At 38.4% G+C, this 24,601-nt stretch overlaps 1 protein-coding gene across 2 annotated transcripts in view; it reads right to left on the bottom strand.

Annotated features, from left to right (window-relative positions):
• LOC140476958 (KH domain-containing, RNA-binding, signal transduction-associated protein 3-like) overlaps positions 1-24,601 on the bottom strand; it is a 170,287-nt gene that overhangs the window by 31,689 nt on the left and 113,997 nt on the right. For both annotated transcript variants that reach the window (XR_011960634.1, XM_072569981.1), the window contains exon 8: positions 15,893-15,975. Coding sequence is in view for 1 of the 2 variants with exons in the window: in XM_072569981.1 (XP_072426082.1) it covers positions 15,893-15,975 (83 nt within the window). In the remaining variant the exon portion in view is untranslated. The remainder of the gene's footprint in view (positions 1-15,892; positions 15,976-24,601) is intronic.

Here is a 24,601-nt window from a genome sequence, read left to right on the forward strand (position 1 = left end):
ATAAGTCCACAATGACTGTCCAAACAGCATCCCACCCAGACCTGCTCTACTACCCTATCCCGGTTACCCTACATTTTCTATGGCAAATCCATCTAACTTATACATCCCTCGACACTATGATGGTGGTATCATTTGAAAGGATTCAAGTCAATGTCTGGTATAGTAGACGATGATGTTTTACTTGGCATTTTATCAACTAGCTCTTTTGTGAACTCAACAATTTTGGGGGCATTCGTGTGACCAGACACAATCTACCACTTAGGTAAAAACAATGACTGCAGATGCTGGAAACCAGATTCTGGATTAGTGGTGCTGGAAGAGCACAGCAGTTCAGGCAGCATCCAAGTAGCTTCGAAATCGATGTTTCGGGCAAAAGCCCTTCATCAGGAATAAAGGCAGTGAGCCTGAAGCGTGGAGAGATAAGCTAGAGGAGGGTGGGGGTGGAGAGAAAGTAGCATAAAGTGAGTGGGGGAGGGGATGAAGGTGATAGGTCAAGGAGGAGAGGGTGGAGTGGATAGGTGGAAAAGAAGATAGGCAGGTAGGACAAGTCCGGACAAGTCATGGGGACAGTTACTGAGCTGGAAGTTTAGAAATAGGGTGAGGTGGGGGAAGGGGAAATGAGGAAACTGTTGAAGTCCATATTGATGCCCTGGGGTTGAAGTGTTCTGAGGCGGAAGATGAGGCGTTCTTCCTCCAGGCGTCTGGTGGTGAGGAAGCGGCGGTGAAGGAGGCCCAGGACCTCCATGTCCTCGGCAGAGTGGGAGGGGGAGTTAAAATGTTGGGCCACGGGGCGGTGTGGTTGATTGGTGCGGGTGTCCCGGAGATGTTCCCTAAAGCGCTCTGCGAGGAGGCGCCCAGTCTCCCCACCCCCACCCTCCTCTAGCTTATCTCTCCACGCTTCAGGCTCACTGCCTTTATTCTTGATGAAGGGCTTTTGCCCAAAACGTCGATTTCGAAGCTACTTGGATGCTGCCTGAACTGCTGTGCTCTTCCAGCACCACTAATCCACAATCCACCACTTATCTGGTTGAGTCTTGCAGGGCTTTTGCAATCTGTTGACTGCTCAAATTGTGATACTGCCTTTGCAGGACCCATGTCTCAGGTGCCCAACAAGGGATCTTTGCGAAGTGCCAGGAGATACTCAAATCAGTGAGCCAGCAAGGATGATAGCATTCTGTTACAGGGATTCAAATCACCTCTTTTTAGAGAGCTTCACTATATTAGTTCCAGTCATTTTGGGGAAGTGCCAGCACAGGATTTATTTTGGTAGAAGCGCAGGAATTTCAATGTCAACATGACAGGCCTTTGTTAGCGGTTGGAGATATTGTGGAGTATTTGAAGGGGTTCTCAAAAAGTCTCCTGCAGTGATTTTTGGAAACAATGGTGAGTGCCAAAGTTGGGTTGTTAGTGATGTACTATATAAGTTTACAGGAAGGATGCTTTGTCATCTAAATCATTCACCTAACATTTGCTTTTAGTGCAGGTTCCTCTCGGTCAGGTTTCTCAAAAACAGATTCTCATTCCAATAAATCATTATGGGGAGAAAATAAATAATCAACATTTCATTTTAATCACTGGTTTTCAACATTACTAACTAACTTCATATCAACTAACTTCATTTTCCTGACATTTTGCAGAATTGAGTTACTAGGAAAAAACCTTCATGCTTAGGAAAGCAGTTTCATAAATTAGAAAATGGTAGCATACTGTGTCAGAGGTTAATCAATTATTGTGCCAAGACAAAGTTGAATATAGACACTTGCAACATTCAAAGTCTACCAATCTGAATGTGTTTTAAAGTCTTTTAGCTGTGAACCCTCAGCAAATGCTGCAAGGGCAGTAGTGTCAAGTATTATTTTATATTATAAATTATCTGTGTATAACACCACTCATTGATTGTGTCCCAATCAAGAAATGGCAAAATTCCCTGTTTGCAAACATGGATCAAACACAAAATCTTCTATCAAAAGAAAAAAAGTATATTCAAGTTTTACATAAGGGCAGCATTTATGACTTTTATAGGAGAGATCTTTGAAGTGACAACAGCTTTGTCAAACTCCTTCAAGCTCCGTACCTAATAATTTATTAGAGATAGATCATGAAGCTTGGAGGCCTGCTGCAGCTGAGCCCACTTCAACCTGGTCAGTTTTGCCAGTAATGGTTCTACCATTTCATTTATATGTCTGTAGTGCTTAATAAGAAACAAAAGGATCAAAAATAAAATCACATCTTGCCACTGACAGCCAAGCGACCTGTAATTGGATTTTAAAACAAAAACAACAACAAAAAAGATTTTCTAAATTCTTATTCTGCCACTGGTAAAAAAATTGACTACAATTTAAGCTTCTGAATTTTTTTTTGCATACAGCAGCATAATCGTGTAGATATTTCATGTATTATATTAATTTTAGAATTCAAATTAAAGATTGAGCTTTACTTCTATTAACACTTAAAACATGTAAGCAAATCACATTAGATTTTATGCAGTAAATCAAGAGTGTTTTGGACCACTATATAAAAGAACAGAGCTCAAGTCCTCAGTTTTAAAAAAATGAGCTGTATACGGATTCCTTTCTGGTGATCAGCAAAACCTGAGAGGATTTAGGGCAACAACCAACTTCAAAGCACTATTCTCAATCAAGTTCTTTTACAACCCCGATTCAAATTAAACTTATATAAGACTGATAATTTCTAAGCGTTTTCTAATAACTCCTCAGAAATGGATGGATTTGGAATTAATTCTTTAAGTTCAGTGGAATTGGATGTTCACATTTAACATCTGTAATCTGTTTTCCAGTAAAAGGTCTGAGCACATGAAATCATCCTGTAACCAGCAGATTATGGGGTGCAGTGCTTCATCTTTGTAACCAATTCATTTTGTAAATTCCACTTACAAGTTCTCTATCAGTGACTATTGAGCCAGGTGCACAATACAAGTACTATGAAGTGCTAACTTTGGGGCACACCATTTGACATTTTTGTAGCCATCTGTAGAACAAGAGGTTTACTGAAAAAAAAACAAACAGAATTCGAGTTTACAAGCTAAGTATATGCTTTTTATTTTGCAGTATGCAATTCTCTCCAAATCCAATACATCCAGACTCTTGGATACCAAGCCCAATATGACACCACCAAGATACATCTAATGTTTATCCAGGTCTGGTTTAAGCTCCTTCAAGCATCTTCTTCCTCATCTTTCAAGTACCTCATCACTTTTAGGGCAAACAAATCAAATGCATTCTATATTAAACAGATTAGATGAACCAGATCATCAAGCAGACAGATCCAAGTTTCAACCTGTCCTGCTCCAATGAACTTTTCTACCCCTCATCTCAACTCAATTATTTTTCCTCTTGCCCAACTTCTTCCTACCCATGTCTATGATTTTCCTGGCACTTTGCATTATTTCCAGTTTCCTGCCTAACCACTTCTTCATTTCAAGTATACAAACATATAAACACAACAATTAGGCAATTCAGCCACTCTCGCCTGTTTGGATACAATCATGAATTATTTTAGCCTCAACAAACTTACCTGCCCACTCTCCATAACATTTCAACCCATTACGAACTTAAAATCTATCTTCTTTAATTTATTCAATGTCTCAGCTTCCATTGAATTGAGGTAGCGAATTCCATAGATTCACAACCCTTTGAGAGAAGCAATTTCTCATCTATTTTAAATCTGTTACCCCTTAACCTAAAACTATGGCCTCTCTTCTACATTATCCTACATAGGAAATACATGGTGTTGAATGTATCAACTTTAGCATCTTAAATATTCAATTAAATAGAATCCGAGAATCCCTACAGTGGCTATTTGGCCCTTAGAATCTGTACCGCATCTCCAAAGAGCATCGCATCCAGACTCAGCCCACTTGCCAACCTGTAACCCCACATTGCCATGGCTAATCCACATAGCCTAACATCCCTAAACACCATGGACAATTTCAGTATGGTCAATCCACCTAATCTGCACATATTTGGAGTGTGGGAGGAAACCCATGCTAACACGGGGAGAACGTACAAACTCCACACAATTGCCCAAGGCTGGAAACGAACCCTGGCACTAAACAGCAACAGTGCTCACGACTGAACCACTGTGCTGTCCAACCCTCAAATATACGAATGAGGAGAAGGCAAATATTCAATCCCTCAAGCCTGCTCTGCAGTTCAAGATCATGGCTGGTCAGTTTGTGTTTTGAATTCCACATTACAATCTACCCTTTTAGCTTTTGATTCCCTTATCTGCGAAACAAATGCTGAAGAAATTCAAAAGGTCTAGCAGCGTCTCTGGAGAAAAAGCAGAGGTAACATTGAGTCCAGTGATCATTTTTCAAAACAGAATTAAAGAACGGTTTTTGGACCTGATAGGTTAACTCTGCTTTTGTTTTTAATAGCAAAAATTGCAAGATTTGTACTTTTGCACTCCTGTGCTAAACATTATTTTCTATGTTTTCACATATTGTTAGGTCCAAGCAGCTGATGGCAATGGTGAGTCAGTTTGGAAAATATGGCAATATTGATAAAATAAATGAATTGACATTAGAAAAAGTACAATTTTCCATTCAAGGTTTGAACAGACAAAAATGACAAATCTCACCAGCAAAACACATTTTCAGGCATATATATCTCATTTGTACCCAACCTCAACTCATTTATATGCAGTATGCTTCTCCCAAGCAATGGAGAAAACAAAAAGACAGCAACAATTCCCAAAATAAAAAGTTAGAGCTGGTAGCTAGTTTCAGAAAACTGTTTGCTCCTCCAGGCCACCAATTTGGTCAGCAGCCACATTTCAGATTATTCTCCATGGCAGTGACCATTTGCCAACTCCTCTTGCTGCCCCCTTTCCCTCTGGTGTATACTGGCATCAGACACCCATCAATTTCATCCACATTTTCATAGCACATATCTAATCCACTTATAGCAGTTGTCCACCCAATACTGCACAGTGGAGCATGCCAACACCTTGGACTGTAATGCTATTACATGTGCAAGAAAAGCCATCAGTTTCATCAAAAGAGAAAGGCTAACTTCAGGCATCTTCACATATTTTCTTACTGCTCATTCACTTCGTACCTTCTGGGATGTTAACAGCACCTCTGTCTTGCCTTTTAGTGCATACACAAATCCAGGTAGCTGGTCATGGTTGTAAACAGTGATCAGTAACACATACAGCAGCCTATGCTGTAAATACATTGAGATACTGAATGTGCTGCAACAAAATGGCAAAACTGAAGTGAAGTGGAATAATTATCAGTCAGTTCAAGTAGTACTGTTTTTAGTTAGGAGGTCCCACACATCAAGAGAATTGCCCACAATAGGTTTGACGTTAGATGCAATAATTCGGGTACTTGAGCCAGTCAGAGTCAGGTGGTTTGCCTTACTCCTGTCTGGAGAGTAGACAGTGGGCAGTCCTACATGTCCAAAGCAACTATTCCAGGGATTAGTTATGGGTCAGTCAGGAAGCTTGTGGAAATTACGTAGCGGTCTAGTCATTAGTCAGGGCTACCCAGTCAGGGAGTTTGGGCCACTGTCAATTCACAGTAGCATGTCTACTGCAAGCTGAGGAGAGATTTATCAGGATGAGTGCTGTACAGGGGTATTTAGCAAGTCAATTGCAGGGTTTGGAGGCAGCATGCTCAGATGCAAACTTGACAATCACTAAAAGGAGTAGGGGAAGTCATCATGAAGGTTCAGGAGTCACCTGAATTGAGAAGCTGAGCTTCAGTTCAAGAGTTGCCACCTATCTTATATTTCAATCTCATTCAAAATGTGCACAGAATGAAAAAGGGCTACTGCCACCACACTCGGAGTGGGTGTAGTGAGTTTATTATACCCAAAAGAGCAGGCTCTACATGCGCACAATTTGCAACCCGATGAAGCATTAAACAAACACCACAGTACAGGTGTCAAGACATTTGTTATATAATTCTGCATGTGGACCTCATGCATTGACTTACTGTGTGGGCTAAAAATTCTAGCCACATTCCAGTATTTCACATGGGTCTTAATACCGCCTATGAAGCACTAGTCAAATGAGCTACAAAGACTCATTCCTTCATTGCAAATGTCACAATCACCTTCTAATGTCATATAGTTTCTACAAGATGCAGAAGCAGCAGCACCTCACTTCACATGTGGACTACAAAAAGGTCCACACAACATTATCCTATTTGCAAAACTAAAGGAAGATGTCAAGTGTGATGCGTTAATAGCATTGAAAGGTAAGAGGAGAAGAAAGAAAGGAGTGGAAAAGATTGGAAAAAATTATGAACAAAAGGAGTGCCCACTGTTGGAGTAAAGAAACATAATTATTTGGCTGCCTCATCAAAAGCTGCTCTCTGGGCCCAATGTTGAAATGTTTAAGTATCTGATCCATATAACTTTCCTTCAGCTTTCCTCTTCAACTCAGGAGGACATAGACCAGCCATTTAACTTTCAAACTTCAGTCTGTACATCAAAACAGAAAATTAAAGGAGTAGCCTTTACAGCCTACACTGCCATTCAATATTACCATAGCTTATCATTCATACCCTGTACTCAGTACCCTGTTCCTGCTTTCTTCACATACACTTTTATCCCTTTTGACTTAAGAACCATATCTAACAACTTCTTGAAAGCATTCCATGTTTTGGCTTCAACTGCTTTCTGTGGCATAGAATTCCACAGGCTAACCATTTTCTGGGAGAAGAAATGTTGCCTCATCAGTTCTAAATGCATGTTTAAACTGTGACCCCTAGTTCTCGACTCCTTAGACATCAGGAACATACTTTCTGCATTTATTCTGTCGAATCCTGTTATAACTTACAGGTTTCTAGGAGATTCCTCTTCCAATTCTTCTAAACTCCACTGAGTATAGTCCCAAGTGACCCAGTTTCTCTTCATAGGTCATGGGCAGCATGGTGGCACAGTGGTTAGCACTGCTGCCTCACAGCACCAGAGACCCGGGTTCAATTCTCACCTCAGACGGCTGCGTGTAGAGTTTGCACATTCTCCCAGTGTCCATGTGGGTTTCCTCCGGGTGCTTCGGTTTCCTCCCACAGTCCAAAAAGGTGTGCAGATTAGGTGAATTGACCATGCTAAATTGCCCATACTGTTAGGTGTAGGGGAATGGGTCGCGTTTCGGCGGGTTGGTGTGAACTTTTTGGGCTGAACGGCCTGTTTCCAAACTAAGTAATCTAATCTAATCTACCATCCTAGGAATCAGTCTGTATACCTTTGCTGGACTCCCTCCATAGCCAGAACATTCTTCCTTTACAATATGAAATCAGCACAGGGTCTTAGTATAATTATAACTTATAAGGCTTAGTATAATTGCTGCAAGACATTCTTCCCCTGTACTTGAATCTTCTTGCTGATGGCCAACACACCATTTGGCTTCTTCCTTGCCACATTGCACCACTCTCTTTCCCAAAGGATCACCATTCAGGCAATAATCTGCCTTTCTGTTTTTGCTTCCAAAATGGATAATCGCACATTTACCCACATTAGACTTAATTCCCTCATCTAAATTATGAATATACAGCTCAGCTCACATCAGAATACTTATCTTAGCCATCTTTTCTGTTTTACTTATTAATGCCTATAAAGGTACAGGTGTACAATCCTTTACCTGAAATGGTTGGGACCAGCTGGTTTTTGGAATCAGAATTTTTAGAATTTCAGAATAAGTGACAGTTTGATGGTGAAATTTAAAAACAAAAATCTTACCGGAGGAGCAGACTCACTGAGTAAAATGGGCCTTGAGACAGAATTGAGGCCTGCCAGTGCTGGGCCACACACCTCCATGTAACATCAAGTGGGTGTCAACTTGGGTTAACTGTTTGCACGCCAAACAATTTCATTAATGAGAAAAATAACTTCACAAAAAAACTTCAGACTTTGGAGTTTTCTGATTTCGGATAAAGGGTTGTCTACCTGTACTAACGTGCATACTAAAAATACAGTTCATGTTCTGGCCAAGGATCACCAACCTGATATGTAACTGTTTCACACATTTTATATTTTAATTTCAGATTGCTACCACCTAGATCAGTCCAATATTTTTTGTAATGTGGTAACTCTTACGTAAACAAAGCAGGTCTTAATTGCAGAGAAATTTTTGACTATGTTCATGGCTCTGCAATATCTGACAAAAAATTAGAAGCTGATTTTCCCCAATCTTTCTTTCAAATAAAAACAGATGACCAATATTCAATGGTCTCTAGTGGATGCATAACAACAGTAACAAAGCCAACACAAATTATTGAATAAAGACAATGGACCCAACAGGATTACCAATTATACATTACACAGTACTTGTCATGCATTTAGTTTCTCAAAAGAGACAAAAGGGAGATCAAACTGCTTTAATCTTTGATGTGCTTCTGTCCTGCAATTGATGAGTCCAGGAAAATGCCTGCTCAACTACACAAATTACATGAAATCTTCATTTATTACCAAGAATTACAATGTATTTTAATTTCTAAGTTAGCAGAACTTAATTAATATTGCAATTAATCTTGTCCAGGAAAGGAAAATTGGGTCAGCTATAATGTTCTTCTTTTAATTATGCAACAAACACAATGTTCAATGTCTAAAAGGTATGCTTTATGGTTAATATTTGAGATTTGAACCTATATCAAAAACTTTGCATAGAGTAGTCACAGTTAAATCTTCTGCAAAATGCTGATGCAAACTTCACGGAGCAGAAATTTCCAGAAGATAAAACTCAGTTTTAACATACTAATAAATAATTTGTTTGAATTTTGTATTAATATTGCTGGCCTAGTATCCAGTGCAAAAAAAAACTAGATATCTTATGATGGCCAATCAAACTATTCAAAATATAAAACAAGTCTTCTCTTGTCACATGGATTTTTTGCAGTATCTGCTATTAACATGAATCGGTAATTTTAAGTACCACTATTTAGCAGATGGTGCTGGTAAATCCAAACTATGTTTGACATCTCCCAAGTGCCCTTTGTTCTGATACAAGTACTTTCCAATTCCTCTGTGACAGATGATTCACCTTTGCTCTGCTCAGCATAGAGAAATTTGTGCGCTAAGCACACAATGCACACTCTGCTTTCCCTGACATATAGATATATGAAAACATAGAACTAATAAGAGTCATGGTGCATTCATTAATTTTGTAATTGTATCTTCGAAATAAATGTCAGAATTTTGCCTCCAAGAGAATGGATCATTTTCACCTAGTTCAGATTTAGAGACATAAATCACATTATAAGAGATACCTCTAGTATTTTTTTGCAAACTCTTAAGTTAACTAACATAGCACACTTCTTACTCAATAGGATAGTTTCAACATAGACTTTGACCTAGTGAGTTGATGCCATTAATGTCCATCAGTTAAAGTACCAGATTTGACTAAATTTACGAAAATAATTCTAATTCTCATACAATATTAGGCCTTCACTACAATAACCTAAATAGTACTATTTCAGTAGGAATGAAAACAGGAAGAGTACTATAATAGTAATGACAGATAATCCATTAGTATTTAGCACAATTGTGGAAAAGGGCAAACAAAATAAGCAAGGGCATTCTAAATTAGGGGAAGGCTAATATTTCTAAGCTGAGAAGTGAGGTTAGCAAAAGTAGGTTGGAAGTAGCTACTTGGAGGCGAATCAGTGTTAGAGCAATGAAACTCATACAAGGAGATTTAATGGGCCGAGGAAAATATGTTTATAGAGACACCACAGATGAGTTAGACAAACCTAGAACCCCCTTCACAACAAGGTAAAAAGAGGACAAAAGAAGGTACACAAAAATACATCTTTTTTTCAGTCTCTGGCAGTTTAATACTACAACAAGCCACAAAGAATATAAAAAAAAACAGAAGAGAGGTGAATTTAGCTTCTCGGAGAGCAGATCAATCACCTTCCCCTATTAAGTATATCAAAAGATCACTGAAAGAAATGAAATGGAGGCTCTAGTATTTAGTTAAAGGTATGGTACCAGAGGATTGGTGGATTGCCAATATTATTCTGTTGTTTACAATTTTTTAATGATACAGCTGTGGGGACACACATAGTTAATGTTGATGTCAAGTATCTATTCGACAACTTCAGCTGACACAGGGTGAACAATTTTGATGCATCAAGAATAGATCAGTTAGGACAGGAGTTCAGCTGTGTTTAAAAAGGTGAGCAAAGTAATTATACATCATTTTACTTAATTTTTGATGTGGAATAATTCCAAGAAACAGTATCAATTTCAATTGAGAAAGGTACAAATTAATTATGGAAAGTGAGCATGAATTTGGTAGTAACTGTCCAAAGCAACATACTGTGAATGCTGAAGAAAATTCAGATCAGACAGAATAACAGTTAACATTTTGGGTCTTTCAGCAGATAGCAATATCAGAGTTTAGAAGCCACTAGTAGGGCAAAGGCGCAAGGAGAACAAAACAGAAGCTCTTTGTTAAAGGCCAAGGCAGATTAAATAAAGGATTTCACAATCTAACAGCTAAAAAGAATGCTAAACGATAAAGTAAAGAAACAAAGTGTACATTCATATAAGGTTTGAATGGCTGTAAAAATGCAATAAGAGATAAAGGGGAGAAAACAGGACCAACCCAGCAAAACAACAAAACAAAACACGAAAATAAATTGAAGGCAGTGGTTATGATATAAATTTACTGAAGTTTAATTTAAAAGTTATTGGAGTTTGAATTCTAAAGTGCAGTTCCTCAAGTTTGCACTGAGTGTCAAAGGAATATTGCAGGTTATGGATGGAAAAATCTGCAGGGAGCGAGGTGGTGAATTAAACCATGTTTTCTTTTCCAGAGATGGGAATAATGCCATCTGACAACACATCCTGGAGTCTGGACGAGGAGATGGTGAGTCACAACAGCTGGCTCAGCCTCCCAGCTCCAGAAAAGGGCAACACAACAGCAGGAGAGGGCCAACCAGCGAGGTCTTGATAATTGAATTGATGCAGGTTTGACAAGGCAATTGACTTCATTTCAAGTCTGAACTTTCCTGATCCACACATGCTTTTGGGGTAGCTCCACTTCATCTGTCAGAGACTCTCAGTCCTGGGTCACTTCTCACTGAATTGTTTGGCAATGCCAGTTTAGAGATTAGCTCTGTTGCTTCCACCATTTCAAAATTATGTCACGGGCCCCTTTGTTTATGCGAACTCTTTAAACCACCTAGAGATGGCATTTAAAACATACACAGCCAAAATTAAACATACGTGCCATTTATTAATTGTGTACAAGTTTTATTTAACTTGGAGTGCAGGTTCATAGCTCCTTGAAAGTGGAGTCGTAGGTAGATAGGATAGTGAAGGCAGCATTTGGTATGCTTTCCTTTATTGGTCAGAGTATTGAGTACAGGAGTTGGTGGGTCATTTTGCAGCTGTATAGGATATTGGTGAGGCCACTGTTGGAATACTGCATGCAACTCTGGTTTCCTTCCTATCAGAAGGATGTTGTGAAACTTGAAAGGGTTCAGAAAGGAATTACAAGGATGTTGCCAACGTTGGAGGATTTGAGCTATAGAAAGAGATTGAATAGGCTAGGGCTGTTTTCCCTGGAGCGTCAGAAGCTGAGGGGTGACCTTAGAGGTTTGTAAAATCATGAGGGCCATGGACAGGATACATAGACAAAATCTTTTCCTTGCCGTACATCTCTATGACTAGACGACCATAGCTGTATGCAAGCACTGGACACTGATTCATTTGTATGTCAATGAATCAACAGACTCAAACAGTGAACATTAGGGGGTACATGCCTTAATGTGTAATTCTGCAAATAACTGTATCAAAGTGCGCAAACATCAACCCTAGTTCTATCCACATTTAGCTTTCTGAAATTTAATAAAGCACACAAAAAATACTGCAAATAGTCAGCAGCCTAGGTACGATGAGGGTAAGGAACACCAAAGTGAAGATAAAATTCTGGAGAAATCAACTGGATCTAAAAATTGACAAAACCCTCTATTTGATAGCCTACATTTTTGGATTTTTAAAAAGATGGTTGCAGAGCCAGTGACTGCACTGGTTCTTAGTTTACAGAATTCACTAGATTCACCACAACCCTCTGAGGCAAGGAATAAATGCAACACTTATTTAAGGCAGGAGGATGAAACGTAAGCACACCATGAACCTGAGTTCAGTAATGGAAAAAATACTAGAATAGGGACTTAGTAAACTCAAAAATCAAATTATATTGGCTCTACCTAATCACATTACGAAAGTGCAAGCATATTTGACAAATGGTTAAGGATGTGCAGCATGGTTCTTGAAAGGAAAAACTACGCTTTGCAAATGTATTAAGTCCTTTTTAAAGATATAGCCAGAACATTAGATAATGGGAAACCTATGGGTATAGTGTTTATGGATGTTTGAAGGGCATGTAAACAAGGGTCTTTTTATATACTCAAAAAGAAATTGAGAAAACTACTGAAATATTCTAATTACAGTTGCTGACAAAACTGTTTGGATAATAGTATAATGTAGAAGATGTAAACTTCAAAAAAAAATTGATGAATTACCAATTTGCTAACTCCATAAAAAAAAATATGTTTTGCAAATGATATCATTTTTATAAATGACCTAGATAAGGGCTTAGAAGGATGGGCTAGTAAATTTGCGGATGACACGAAGATCAGTGGAGTTGCGAATCGAGCCGAAGGATGTTGCCGGTTACAGATAGAAATGGATAAGCTGCAGAGCTGGGCTGAGAGGTAGCAAATGGAATTTAATGTGGAAAAGTGTGAGGCGATTTACATTGGAAGGAGCAACAGGAATCCAGAAAATTGGGCTAATGGTAAGATTCTTGGTAGTGTAGATGAGCAGAGAGATCGGAGTGCTCATGTACATAGATCCCTGAAAGTTGCCACCCAGGTTGATAGGTTGGTTAAGGTGGCATATGGTGCGTTAGCTTTTATTGGTAGAGGGTCAGAGTTTCAGAGCCACGAGGTCGTGCTGCAGCTGTACAAAACTCTGGTGTGGCCGCACTTGGAGTATTGCATACAGTTCTGGTCACCGCATTATAGGAAGGATGTGGAGGGTTTGGAGAGGGTGCAGAGGAAATTTACTAGGATGTTGCCTGGTATGGAGGAAAGGTCTTATGAGGAAAGGCTGAGGGACTTGAGGCTGTTTTCGTTAGATAGAAGTAGGTTGATAAGTGACTTAATTGAGACATCAGATAATAATAAAAGGCGGACAGTGAGAGCCGTTTCCCTTAGATGGTGATGGATAGTACAAAGGGACATAGCTTTAAATTAATGGAATGACAGATTATAGGACAGACAGAGGTAGTTTCCGTCCTCAGAGTAGTAGGGACGTGGAACGCACTGCCTGCAACAGTTGTAGACTCGCCAACTTTAAGGGCATTTAAATGGTCATTGGATAAACATATGGATGAAAATGGAATAGTGCTGGATAGATTGGTTCCACAGGTCGGCTCAACATTGAAGGCTGAAGGGCCTGTACTTCACTATAAATGTTCTATATTCTAAGTCAATTCTTTCATAATAAATCTATAGCTTTAAAAAATTAATATTTTATATGCTAATGCACCCTGCACAATGTTTACTGTCAACACTGAAGTTTTTAATTACTTTATATAACTATACCGCAGCAAAAGCCATTTAGATTACCGTGCCTATGCCAGCTCTTGAGAGTGCTATCTAATTGGTTACACTCGCACACTTTTTAAGAGATCAATTTATTTCGTGCTATTAAATCTGCTTCAATTTGGAATCAAGAGTTTCAAAAAGAACACGCTTTAGGTTTTTCCCCTTACTTCCACAATCACAAACTGGCTTATTGCAGCTTGTTTAAAATATTATCTTGCGTAAAGAAGCAGAGAGGAATTAAACAAAAGCATATGTGTGTTAGTGGTTATATCATTATTGACTTGCTGAATATCAAAGATCTCCTTAAAAAACATTTTCATAAGATTAGAAATACAGAATGTCCACCTAGAGGCACTTGATTAAAACTGCTGTCTTCTGTTGTATTGGTTGAAAAATTGATTTTTATTTTATTCACTATCAGATATAAAAATCAATAAGAATTTAAAATGGCAAATCACAAGCTTTCAATCTCCTTTCTGAGGGATGCATGTTTTGAGATTTACAATTTTCAAAACAATCTCCAGTCCTCTTGCAAGAATTACGAAGAATTTACTCATGGCAATATAGTAGAGGGTTTATATTATTAAGGACAACTATTATTATGATATTGCACTCTGAAGTTCCAGTCAAATAGCTTCTGATTTCTGTAACACTTGCAAGAAAGCATTTCTTGTAAAATTAACAATTATGATCTCAGTTGCAAAACAGCAAAATATTGGTGACACATGCTTAATCCAATTGATATTTCCTACTTCTGTTGACCTGCAAAGCAGTCCAGGAGGGTGCTTGTGTGTTATTCTCTTCCCATCATCAGAATGACTTTGTTAGAAATCTTGCTGGGCATAATTTTACTGATACCTGCAGCATGATAACATGTGGCTTTTCATTCTGAATTTAATAGGAAGAAAATACAAGTCACAAATGATATCTCCTAAAAATAGGGTTTAAAAATGTAGTTATATGTGAACAAGGAAGTGGATTACACCATTTAGTCCCATGTGTCAGCTTTACCAATCATCGATCAGACCATAATCTCAAATCAACATTCCTGCTGACCCCTGATAACTTCCTTGCTTGACAAGAATCTATCAAACTTGATCCTAAACATATTCAAAGGACACTGTTTTCATCACATTTTCATGAACAGAGTTCCAAAGACTCATGACTTGAAGAGAAAGATTTTGCCTCATCGGTTTTAAAAGGGTAAACACTAGTTCTTGATCCATTATATTGGGAAATACCATTCCACATCTATCTAGTGAAGATCCCTCAGAATCTTATGATTTTTAATCAAGTTGCCTATTACTTTTCCAAATTCCAGTGGATACAAGCCTAGTCTGTCTCATTAGCTGCAGGCAAGGATGCACTGAGGCATGGTACATTGGTGAGACTAGGCAAATGCTACAACAACAGATGAATGGATATCGCGCAACAATCGCCAGATAGGGGTGTTCCCTCCCAGTCAGGGAGTGCTTCAGTGGCCAGGGATATTCAGCCTTAGATCTTCAGGTGACCATCCTCCAAGGCGGACTTCAGGGTATGCAACAAAGCAGATTGGCTGATCAGAGACCGGGAGCCAGGTTGAGTACCTTGGATGCATGTCACACTACTGGTGACCCCACCACACTGTGTGTAGACGTAGACACGTAGGCACAAACACATACTTTCACACGCATTAACGCTCTCTCTCATGCACGCATATACAGATATAAGTCTATGGGGTGAATGTCCACTTACAGAATTATATTTTGCAGATACATTTTATTTTGCTCAAAAAAAAGGATAAATCTGCAGGCAGCCAATCCATATTAATATTTATAAATTTTACTTTGGAAGTAGAATCAGTTTGACTCAAGATTAGGATAAAGACAGACTCTAACCTCACACCTTTAATGCATCGTCTGAGCGGAGATGTTACTTTAAAAATAAGCTAGTGTTTCCAAATAAACCTATTGGACTATAGCCTGATGTGGGATTTTTAACTTTGTCCAGCCCAGTCCAACATCAGCTCCTCCACATCATATTTACTCATTAGACAATCTGCCCATTCCAAGTATTAGTCAAGTAAACCTTCTCTGAACTGCTTACAATGCATTTCCACCTTTTCAAATCACCAATACTGTACATGACACTGCAGATGTGGTTTCAGTGCCTTGTATAACTGAAGTTTTCAATTTCCTTTGCAACAAATGACAGTCTATTTGCTTTGTTAATTCATAAGTCACACTGAATGATGTCCCAGTCTTCCATAAATTAAAAATAAAATCAGTGTTTGCGGCTATGCAGAATAAGTACCTCTGGCCTTGACTGCTGTAGTTGTTATCATAAGAGTCATAACCTTGGTCTTCATAGGTTGCTCCATAGCCATCACCATATGCCTAAAGTTTCAAAGAAGGATAGTAGTGACTTTACAGTATACCAAAGTTATAATTAAACACATTCAAAAAAATTCACTTCATAAAAAAAACTGGCTTTACTTACAAGTATACCATCAAATCCAACTACAACTGTAATTATTAATTATCAGTGCACCAGAACACACCCAAAAGTATAATTAAAATCACATATTTCAGTCAAATTTCTTTCATCCAGTCTCCATGGGCATCAGCAACTTTCAGTGCCTTGACTTTGTTCAGATGTCAGTTTAGACAGAAAGGTTTGTTGGTTGTTCAGTTATGAAGCTGAACAAAACAAAGCCATGATGATATCTGCGAAGGGATGATAAATAGGAGCACACAGTCATCTCTCACTCCTGCTCATTTGCACTGTTTTTAATATATCATAGCTAACAGCTGAGTAGCCTGAGAAATCAAAAATTGTTACATTATGGTTTGCATAGTTCAGTGACACAGTGACTGCTAGGTTTACTTACTGAATTATTTGTACTGTCCAATGAGAAAGTATCCAAATTGAATTTAAGTTTCACTGACACTTTTGCTATCCTTAATGGTCTTTAGGAAGGTGGTGATTGAACTGCCTTCTTAAATAGGTGCAGTCCATTTGGCAAAAACAGGTAAAAACCCTGATGAAGGGCTTTTGCCCGAAACATCGATTCTCCTGCTCCTTGGTTGCTACCTGACCTGCTGTAATTTTCCAGCACCATTCTAACCCAGCAGTCCATTTGGTGTACATATACCCACAGTACTGTTTGGTAGAGTGTTCTAGGATTTTTAAATCTATTACTGTGAAGGAACAGCAAGATATTTCCAAGTCACAATGGAGAACGTAACAGGGGAAAATTGCAAGTGGCGATAATCTCAAACGTATGTTGCTTTCATCCTTCTAGAGGATAGCGGTTGTGAATTTGGAAAGTGCTATTTGAAGTGTTTACGTGATTTTCTGTAGTGCATCTTGTACATTGTTGCTAATATGCATTGGCAGTGATGGGACTGGATGTTTGTGAATGTGGTGCCAATCAAGTGGGCTGTTTTGTCTTGATAAGCTTCTTGTATGTTATTGGAGTCCTTCATTCAGACAATGGGGGAATATTTTATCACACTGTTGACTTTTGACTTCCAGATGTTGAACAGATGAGAGAAGTCAGGAAGTGAGTTACAGAATTCTTAGTCATTAACCTGCTGTTGTAGCCATGGTATTTATATAGCTTGTGGGGTTCATTTTCTGGTTTAATGGCAACCCTCAGGACATAGATACTGAAAAGGATTCAACAAAAGTAATGCCAGTGAATGTCAATGGGGACAATTAGATTCCCTCTTGTTGAGGATGATTATCACTTAGCAGTTCTATGGCACAAAATGTCAATTTAAATTAAAAAAAAAATCATTCATGGGATGTGGACATCACTGGCTAAGTCAGCATTTATTGCCCATCCCTAATTGCCCAGAGGGCAGTTAAGAATCAACCACATGGCTGCATGCCTAGAGTCACACGTAGGCCAGAACAGGTCAGGATTGTAGTTTCCTTCCCTAAAGTACATTACTGACCAGACAAGTTTTTCCTCAATTGTCAATGGATTTGTGGTCATCATTAAACTGCTAATTCTACATTTTAAAAAAATGGAATTCAAATTCCACCATCTGCCTGGTAGGATTTGCACCCAGGTCCCCAGGATCTGGGTCTCTGGATTAACAGTCCAGTGATAATTCCACTAGACCATCATCTCCTCAAATTGTCACTTAGCAGCCAAGTCTGGAGACTGTCCTTGTCTTGTTATATTTGATAATAGACTGTTTCAGGTTCTGAGGTTTAGCAAACGATGAAGAAAACTGTACAATCAAAGATTGGAGTTTTGAAGCTGTTGATGAATATTTGACCTATGACACTACCCTGTGGAATTCTTGTAGTGCTTATGCCCTGGAGTTCAGATAACTGACCTTCAACAAATATTTTTGTGCTTAATGTGAATCCAACAGCAGAAAGATCTCCCACTAATTCCCAAGGACCATGGTGCCTTGATTACAAAGACAGTCACTTTCATCTTTTTTGACCATGGTTGTGAATATGCCAGGCCATGAGGTTGCGGATCTCTGCTAAACGTAATTCCGATGCTGCTAACAGCTCACAGCACCTCAAATATGCCCAGTCTTGAATTATTAGATATGCCCAAAAATCAATCCAGTTTAAAATAGTGCTTGTACCATAACACAATGAAGGGCATCCTCAATGTGAAGATGCGACTTTGTCTCTGCAAGGACAGTGTGATGGTTACTCGTATCAATACTGTCTTTGACAAGTACAGCGAGAACATAACCAGCTTGGTTAGCAGTTAGCCACCCAGCCACTCTTGGTGATGTATACAGAGTACACTCTACATTAGCACTCAATGAATTCTAAACCATTGCCACTCTCATTGCTTCCTCCAGGTGATGTTCAACATGAAGCTGTACGGATTCATCAGCTGAGGGGGATATAGTACCTAGTAGTCAGCAGGGGATTTCCTTGCTCATGTTTGACTGGATGGCAGGAAACCTCATGGGGCTGGTGTTAATGCTGAGGGAATTTTAGGTCACCTCTCTGACTGAATCTCACTATGCCTCCACTTCTGCTGTATCTAACCTGCTAATGAAACAATAAGAAGGGATGATGATGGCAGTGTCTGGGACAATTTTTTATTCTTTTAAAAAAAGTAGTTTTGAAAAAAATCTGAAAGGAATGGAACAACAGAATGGCTTGCTAAGCTATTCCAAAAGGTAATTATAAATGCTAGAGTCTAAGGTCGCATGGAGGGAGAAATCAGGTAATGATGGCAAATTTTTTTCCTTAAAAGCATATAAGTGAATCAGATGAGTTTTAATGGCAACTCAACAATGTTTCATGGTTACCATTAAAGCTTACAGTTCCAGATTCTTTTATTGAATTCAGATTCCACCAACTGGTATGGAAGAGTTCAAGATTTCAGAGCATTAAGTAGGTCTCTGAATTTCTAGTCCAGTGACAATGCCAGTATACCACAACTTTCCTAGAACATTTAGTTTAACCTTATCCTTGTCAAAGTAGTCTAGGCCTGTGCTAAATAAAGTGTAAGATGTTTATACAAACTATAACGTAACATGCATATTTGAACAGGTTTGATGCAGCAGTACAAATTCAAGTGCAGAGCTTTTTTTTTAATAATGATCTACTTGAAAGTCTCACATTAGATGGCTGTACCAGCATTTTGGACAGACAAGAATAGAAAGTGCTTCTATTTGTACAAACACAGCAGGATGACATGTCTATACTGAGGCAACATAATGGAAGTGGGAGACACAGGCAATTACCAAGCCTTCTGTGCATGTTTCTGATGTTTACAGCCACAGCTGAAAGTAACAGTTAACATTTCAATATAAAGAACATGAACTATGGAATTGGAAATTAAAATTATGTAGCTCCTGTATGCAACTGTATAGTGTTTATGAAGTTAACAATACTTTTTTCTCAAAATACAGACAGCTAAAATCCTATAAAAATGTTCAATTAAAAGTTCAATAGAACAGTGACAATTAAAAGCTAAAAAGGTGCAATTTTGAATTAAAAATACACAGGACTTTTTTTTTAAAAAACAATAAGTGAGGTTATAAATTTTGAAAAATTAATGTTAAAAAGAAAACAGGAAATAAACTATGGCTGCTATCCTATAGATTTCTAATTTTAAAAACAAAATCAGTAGTTCATGTAACTGCTGACATGCGTTATGCATTTACAAAGAATCTTCCTGCATTTAGGTCTTACTATTTAGTCATGGGCAGGAGTTACCAAACCCGATGGCCATTGTTAAATTATTAATAAATAACTGTCACCTTTTGGGGTATATCCTTCCACTTCAGACAAATGAAGTATGAAAAGCCATTACAGAAGTTAGTTTTGAAAAGCTAATTAGAACCAGACCCATACAATAACATTTTCAATGAAATATCTGTTGAGATTTACTTTCATCTCTTGCTATTCCTGCTATTTCATTTGCATGAATACTGGTGTTATTTTCAAGATCATAATATATGAAAATTGTTCCATCCAGGAACAGAAACTTCCATCAATCTTCAAGTGCCTAAAATGTTAAGGCTTCTGTCAAGAACAACTGAAAAAGAATTGTAACACTAAGTTCTGCTTCCATTAAATTACATTTTGTGATCAGAGTGCCAGCAATAGGAACTACCAACAACTCTGCTCACTACAGTGATTTAATCGTTGCTCAAGGTGTTCAAAATGCCTCAGACTGAAAATAGGTTTAGCCAGTTTGTCAACTGAATATCATCCAATGTGGTAAAGTTTGTATTGGCCAAGTACATCCTAAATGATACTAAACTTACTGTCATAATACCTCCTGATGACTATCAGGTGTTTTAGTCCTCATGTGATTTTTCTCATTATTTTCATTGTTCAAACTTTTAATACACACTGGTTCAGTTTTACAGTTAAATATGAATCTGTAATGATTTCAAAAATAAGACAAATGAGACAGACAACTATGACCACTGATGGATAACTCTGAAGTTATTTACTCACAATCATTACCAAAATACTTAATTGTAGTAACTAACCAAATGGGGTGTTTTGCATCTATATATACAGCATAGTAACAAAATAATGGGTACCTCCCCACTAAACAAGTTATTTTGGACAGCAACTGAAGCAAACCTTTTAAATAATGTAGGTTGACTAAATTAGCCATTCCCCTTTTCATATAGAGGCTCACTGTGGAATGATTGCAAACAGAAATTATGCCACAATAAAGTTCAATGTTGGAACATTGTAACTTACAGGAGAGAAAATTTGGTCTGTTGTTATGTATTGCTCTGACAATTTGCCCCAAACTGCATTAAACATTATGTTGAAAGTGCTAAATACAGTTCCAGGTTACAGTACAAGGGAAGAACAAAACAAAAAAACTTGGTACACAGACAATTTGAGATACTAGGAAAGATAATCAAAAGCTTGGTCAAATTGTTAGGTGTAAGGAATACCTTAAAGAAGAAAAGCTGGGTAGAAAGACAGAGAATCAGAAAGGAGATTAGAGAGCTTGAGCCTATACAGCTAAAGGCATGACCATCAGCAATGGAGTAATAAAATCTATGAAGCTCACGATGTGAAGTTAGTGAAGTGGAGATAGCTCATCAGGTTACAGGTTAATAATAGAGATAGGGAGGGTCCAGACCATGGGAATATTTGGAAACAAGGATTTTAATTTAAAACAAAACATAATTGGACACTAAGCCACATATGAATGTCATTGGGAAGATGACCAAAAGCTTGGTTTTAAAAAAAGATAAGCTTCAAGTCATATTTAGAAAGGAGGTCAGAGAGATTGGAGAGATTTAGGGAGGCAGTTAAAATGCTTTAGGCCTTGGCAACTGAACACAGTCAACAATGCTGAAAAAAATTAAAATTGGGAATGCTCAATTGAGGCACAGGTGGCAAAAAAAACCTGAATAATTCAAAATGGTATTCTACAGCTGCATAGTTAAGAGCATTTATTTTATATTGGATTTGGAGTCAGTGAACTTAGCAAACAAGGACACTTAAAAAGGACAACGCCTTTCAATTCGGAACTTTGTACAAAAAAAGCAGCAGCCAAAAATTGAACTCTCAAAGGTCACATAAAATGCATCGTGATAAACAGCCCAATAATCAACTTTCATGATGTTGGTTGAGGGATCGAGGTTGGCCTGGAGACCAGATTAATTTCCTTCAAGTATTTTATGGATTAATTTATATACTCCACAGAGGAGAGATTGGACCCAATGCTAATGTTCCCATACTGCAATGTTTTCACCAAATGATGGAATTTCTGAAAGTACAACATTCCATTGAAATATCAGCCTAAAAGTTTATTTCAAAGGTTTGGAATTTAATTGACCAGCTCAATCCCAGTCAATTCTGACACGATCAGCATGGCAGTAATAAGCACATAGTGTACAGAATTTTATTTTGGCAGTGAACATGGTATGTTAACTATTGGCAACTGACAGATCGGTGCTGCAAAAGAAAAAAGCTGGCAGATAGGCATCTCTAGACTAGAAAGAAAAGTGAAGGGGCTGTAAACTAGAAGATAATTTGTAACAGTATCATTTTCTTAGCTATGATAGAAAAGTGGTGCTTGAGGTGGTCTGTGACTCAAATGTGTAACCTGCTCCATGAGACCTTAGGGAACAGTTGTTGTGTGTAACATAACACTATTGGTAGTCAAGGTAACAAATGTGTTCAACTTTAAACACCTCAGATCCTCCAGCCCCTCAAAATGGTGAGCTTTGTTTTTATGCACCTGCTATTCATTTGTCACTAAGTGATGGTATCACAAGTTTGAGAGATGCTGTCAACAAAGCCTTTAGACAGGGCTTATGCCCAAAATGTCAATTCTTCTGCTCCTTGGACGCTGCCTGACCTGCTGCGCTTTTCCAGCAACACATGTTGACTTCTAAAGGCTTTGAGCTAAAAAATATGTGTAACAAATACACACAGTAGCTATAATGCATTGGTTATGGATTGAGCGACGTTAAAATACTGAATGGACTGTCAATCAGGCAGGTTTCTTTATCCAGAGTAGTGTTAACAGTTCAAACATTTTAACTTCACTAGTTCAGATGTGTGTTTAATTCAGTAGTGGAGTACTTTCACTTAAGTTAGTTCGTTACTGATTCCGTATTCTCAATCCATGTACCTGCACGGTTATCTACTGCTCTGCAAACGTGGTGGTGTCATTCACAAAAGATGTTCTTAAAGTTCATAAGATAAAGGAGCAGAATTAGGCCACTCAGCCCATCAAGTCTGCTCCGCCATGCGATCATGGCTGATATGCTCCTCACCCCCATTAAATCTGTCTAACTCCTCAAATTTACTCATCGTCCCAGCATCCACTACACTTTGGGATACAGAATTCCACAGATTTACAACCCTTTGGAAATAGTTGTTTCTCCTCTACTCGGTTTTAAATTTGCTATCCCTTATCCTAAGAGAAAGTGAACACTGCAGATGCTGGAGAGTCAGAGTAAAATAAAAATGTGGTGCTGGAAAAGCACAGCAGGTCAGGCAGCATCTGAAGAGCAGGAAGGTCACATCTCAGGCACAAGTTATTCCTGATAAAGGGCTTATGTCTGAAATATTGACTCTCCTACCCTTATCCTAAGACAATGACCTCTCATCCTAGGCTGCCCCACAAGAGGAAGCATCCACTCCATGTCTATTTTATCCATTCCTTTTATCATCTTGAATACCAAAATTTGATCTCCCCTCATTCTAAACTCCAGAAAAGTATAGGCCGAATATGTTATATCTTTGTTCTTACGACAAATCCCTCATCTCTGGGATCAATCTAACGAACCTCCTCTGAACTGCCTCTAATGCCACTACATCCTTCCTCAAAGAAGGGGGCCAAAGCTGCGCCTTGTATAGTTGCACTAATACTTCCTTACCTCTATTATATTCCTTTAGCTAGAAAAGCCAACATTCCAATGGCTTTCTTTATTATCTGCTGTACCTGCATGCTAGTTTTCTGTGACTCGTGAATCCGGTGACACCCGGATCCCTCTGTACCGTAATACTCCGAAGTCTCTCCCTACTGAGATAATAGGTTGCCTTCGTCGACCCAAATGCATAACCTCCCACTTATCCATGTTAAACTCCATCTGCCACATTTTGCCCCACTGTCCTAACCTATCTACATCTATTTGTACGGTTTTTTATTTTCTCATACAGTTTACCGTCCTGCCTATTTTTGTCTCATCTGCAAATTTGGTTATGAAGCCTTCTATCCCTGCATCCAAGTTGTACATGGTAAACAGCTGGGCCCCAAGGACCAAAACCTGTGGCATCCCACCAGTTACTTTTTAGCATCCAGAAAACAAAAATTATCCTGATGCTCTGTCTTCTATCCATCAGCCAGTCACCTATCCAAGCTAATAGTTTATCCCGAATCCCATATGATCAAATCTTGTTAATTAACCTTTTTGTGCAGCACCTTATCTGGACTTCTGGAAGGTGTTTGATATGTTACACCTGCAGGATCCTCATTATCCACTTTGCTTGTTACATCTTCGGAGAACTCTAGCAAATTAATCAAATGTGATTTGCCCTTCGGAAAACCATGTTAACTCTGATGGATAGTGTTTTGACTTTTCAAATGTCGTGATAGTTCTTTCTAGATAATTGATTACAATACTGTCCAACAAAAGTGGTGCCACCTTCTCAGTTTCCCAAGTGTTAAGCTAACTGGTCTGTAATTTTTCCACATATTGCTTCCTTTCCTTTTTGAATAACAGTGTAACATCAGTATTTTCCCAATCCACTGGAACTTTTCCAGTGTCCAGGGAATTTTTGACTATTGTAACCAATGGGTCCACTATCTCTGCCATCAGGTTCTTGCAACTCTCCATTCTAGGATTCATAGATCATGTACTGCCTGACAGCAAAAGTGTAATTTCTCAGTTGGGGAGTCTAGCAATTCTCTAATAACGATATATACAGCAGAGCTGAATTAATACTTTTCAACTGATGGAATTTATTATACCGAATAGATACGTTCTTAATTGAAGAAATGTCCGAGGTTCATCATAATGAGTTTAGTTTATT

This window comes from Chiloscyllium punctatum, chromosome 5, assembly GCF_047496795.1.
Source record: "Chiloscyllium punctatum isolate Juve2018m chromosome 5, sChiPun1.3, whole genome shotgun sequence".
Taxonomy (NCBI): Eukaryota; Metazoa; Chordata; class Chondrichthyes; order Orectolobiformes; family Hemiscylliidae; genus Chiloscyllium; species Chiloscyllium punctatum.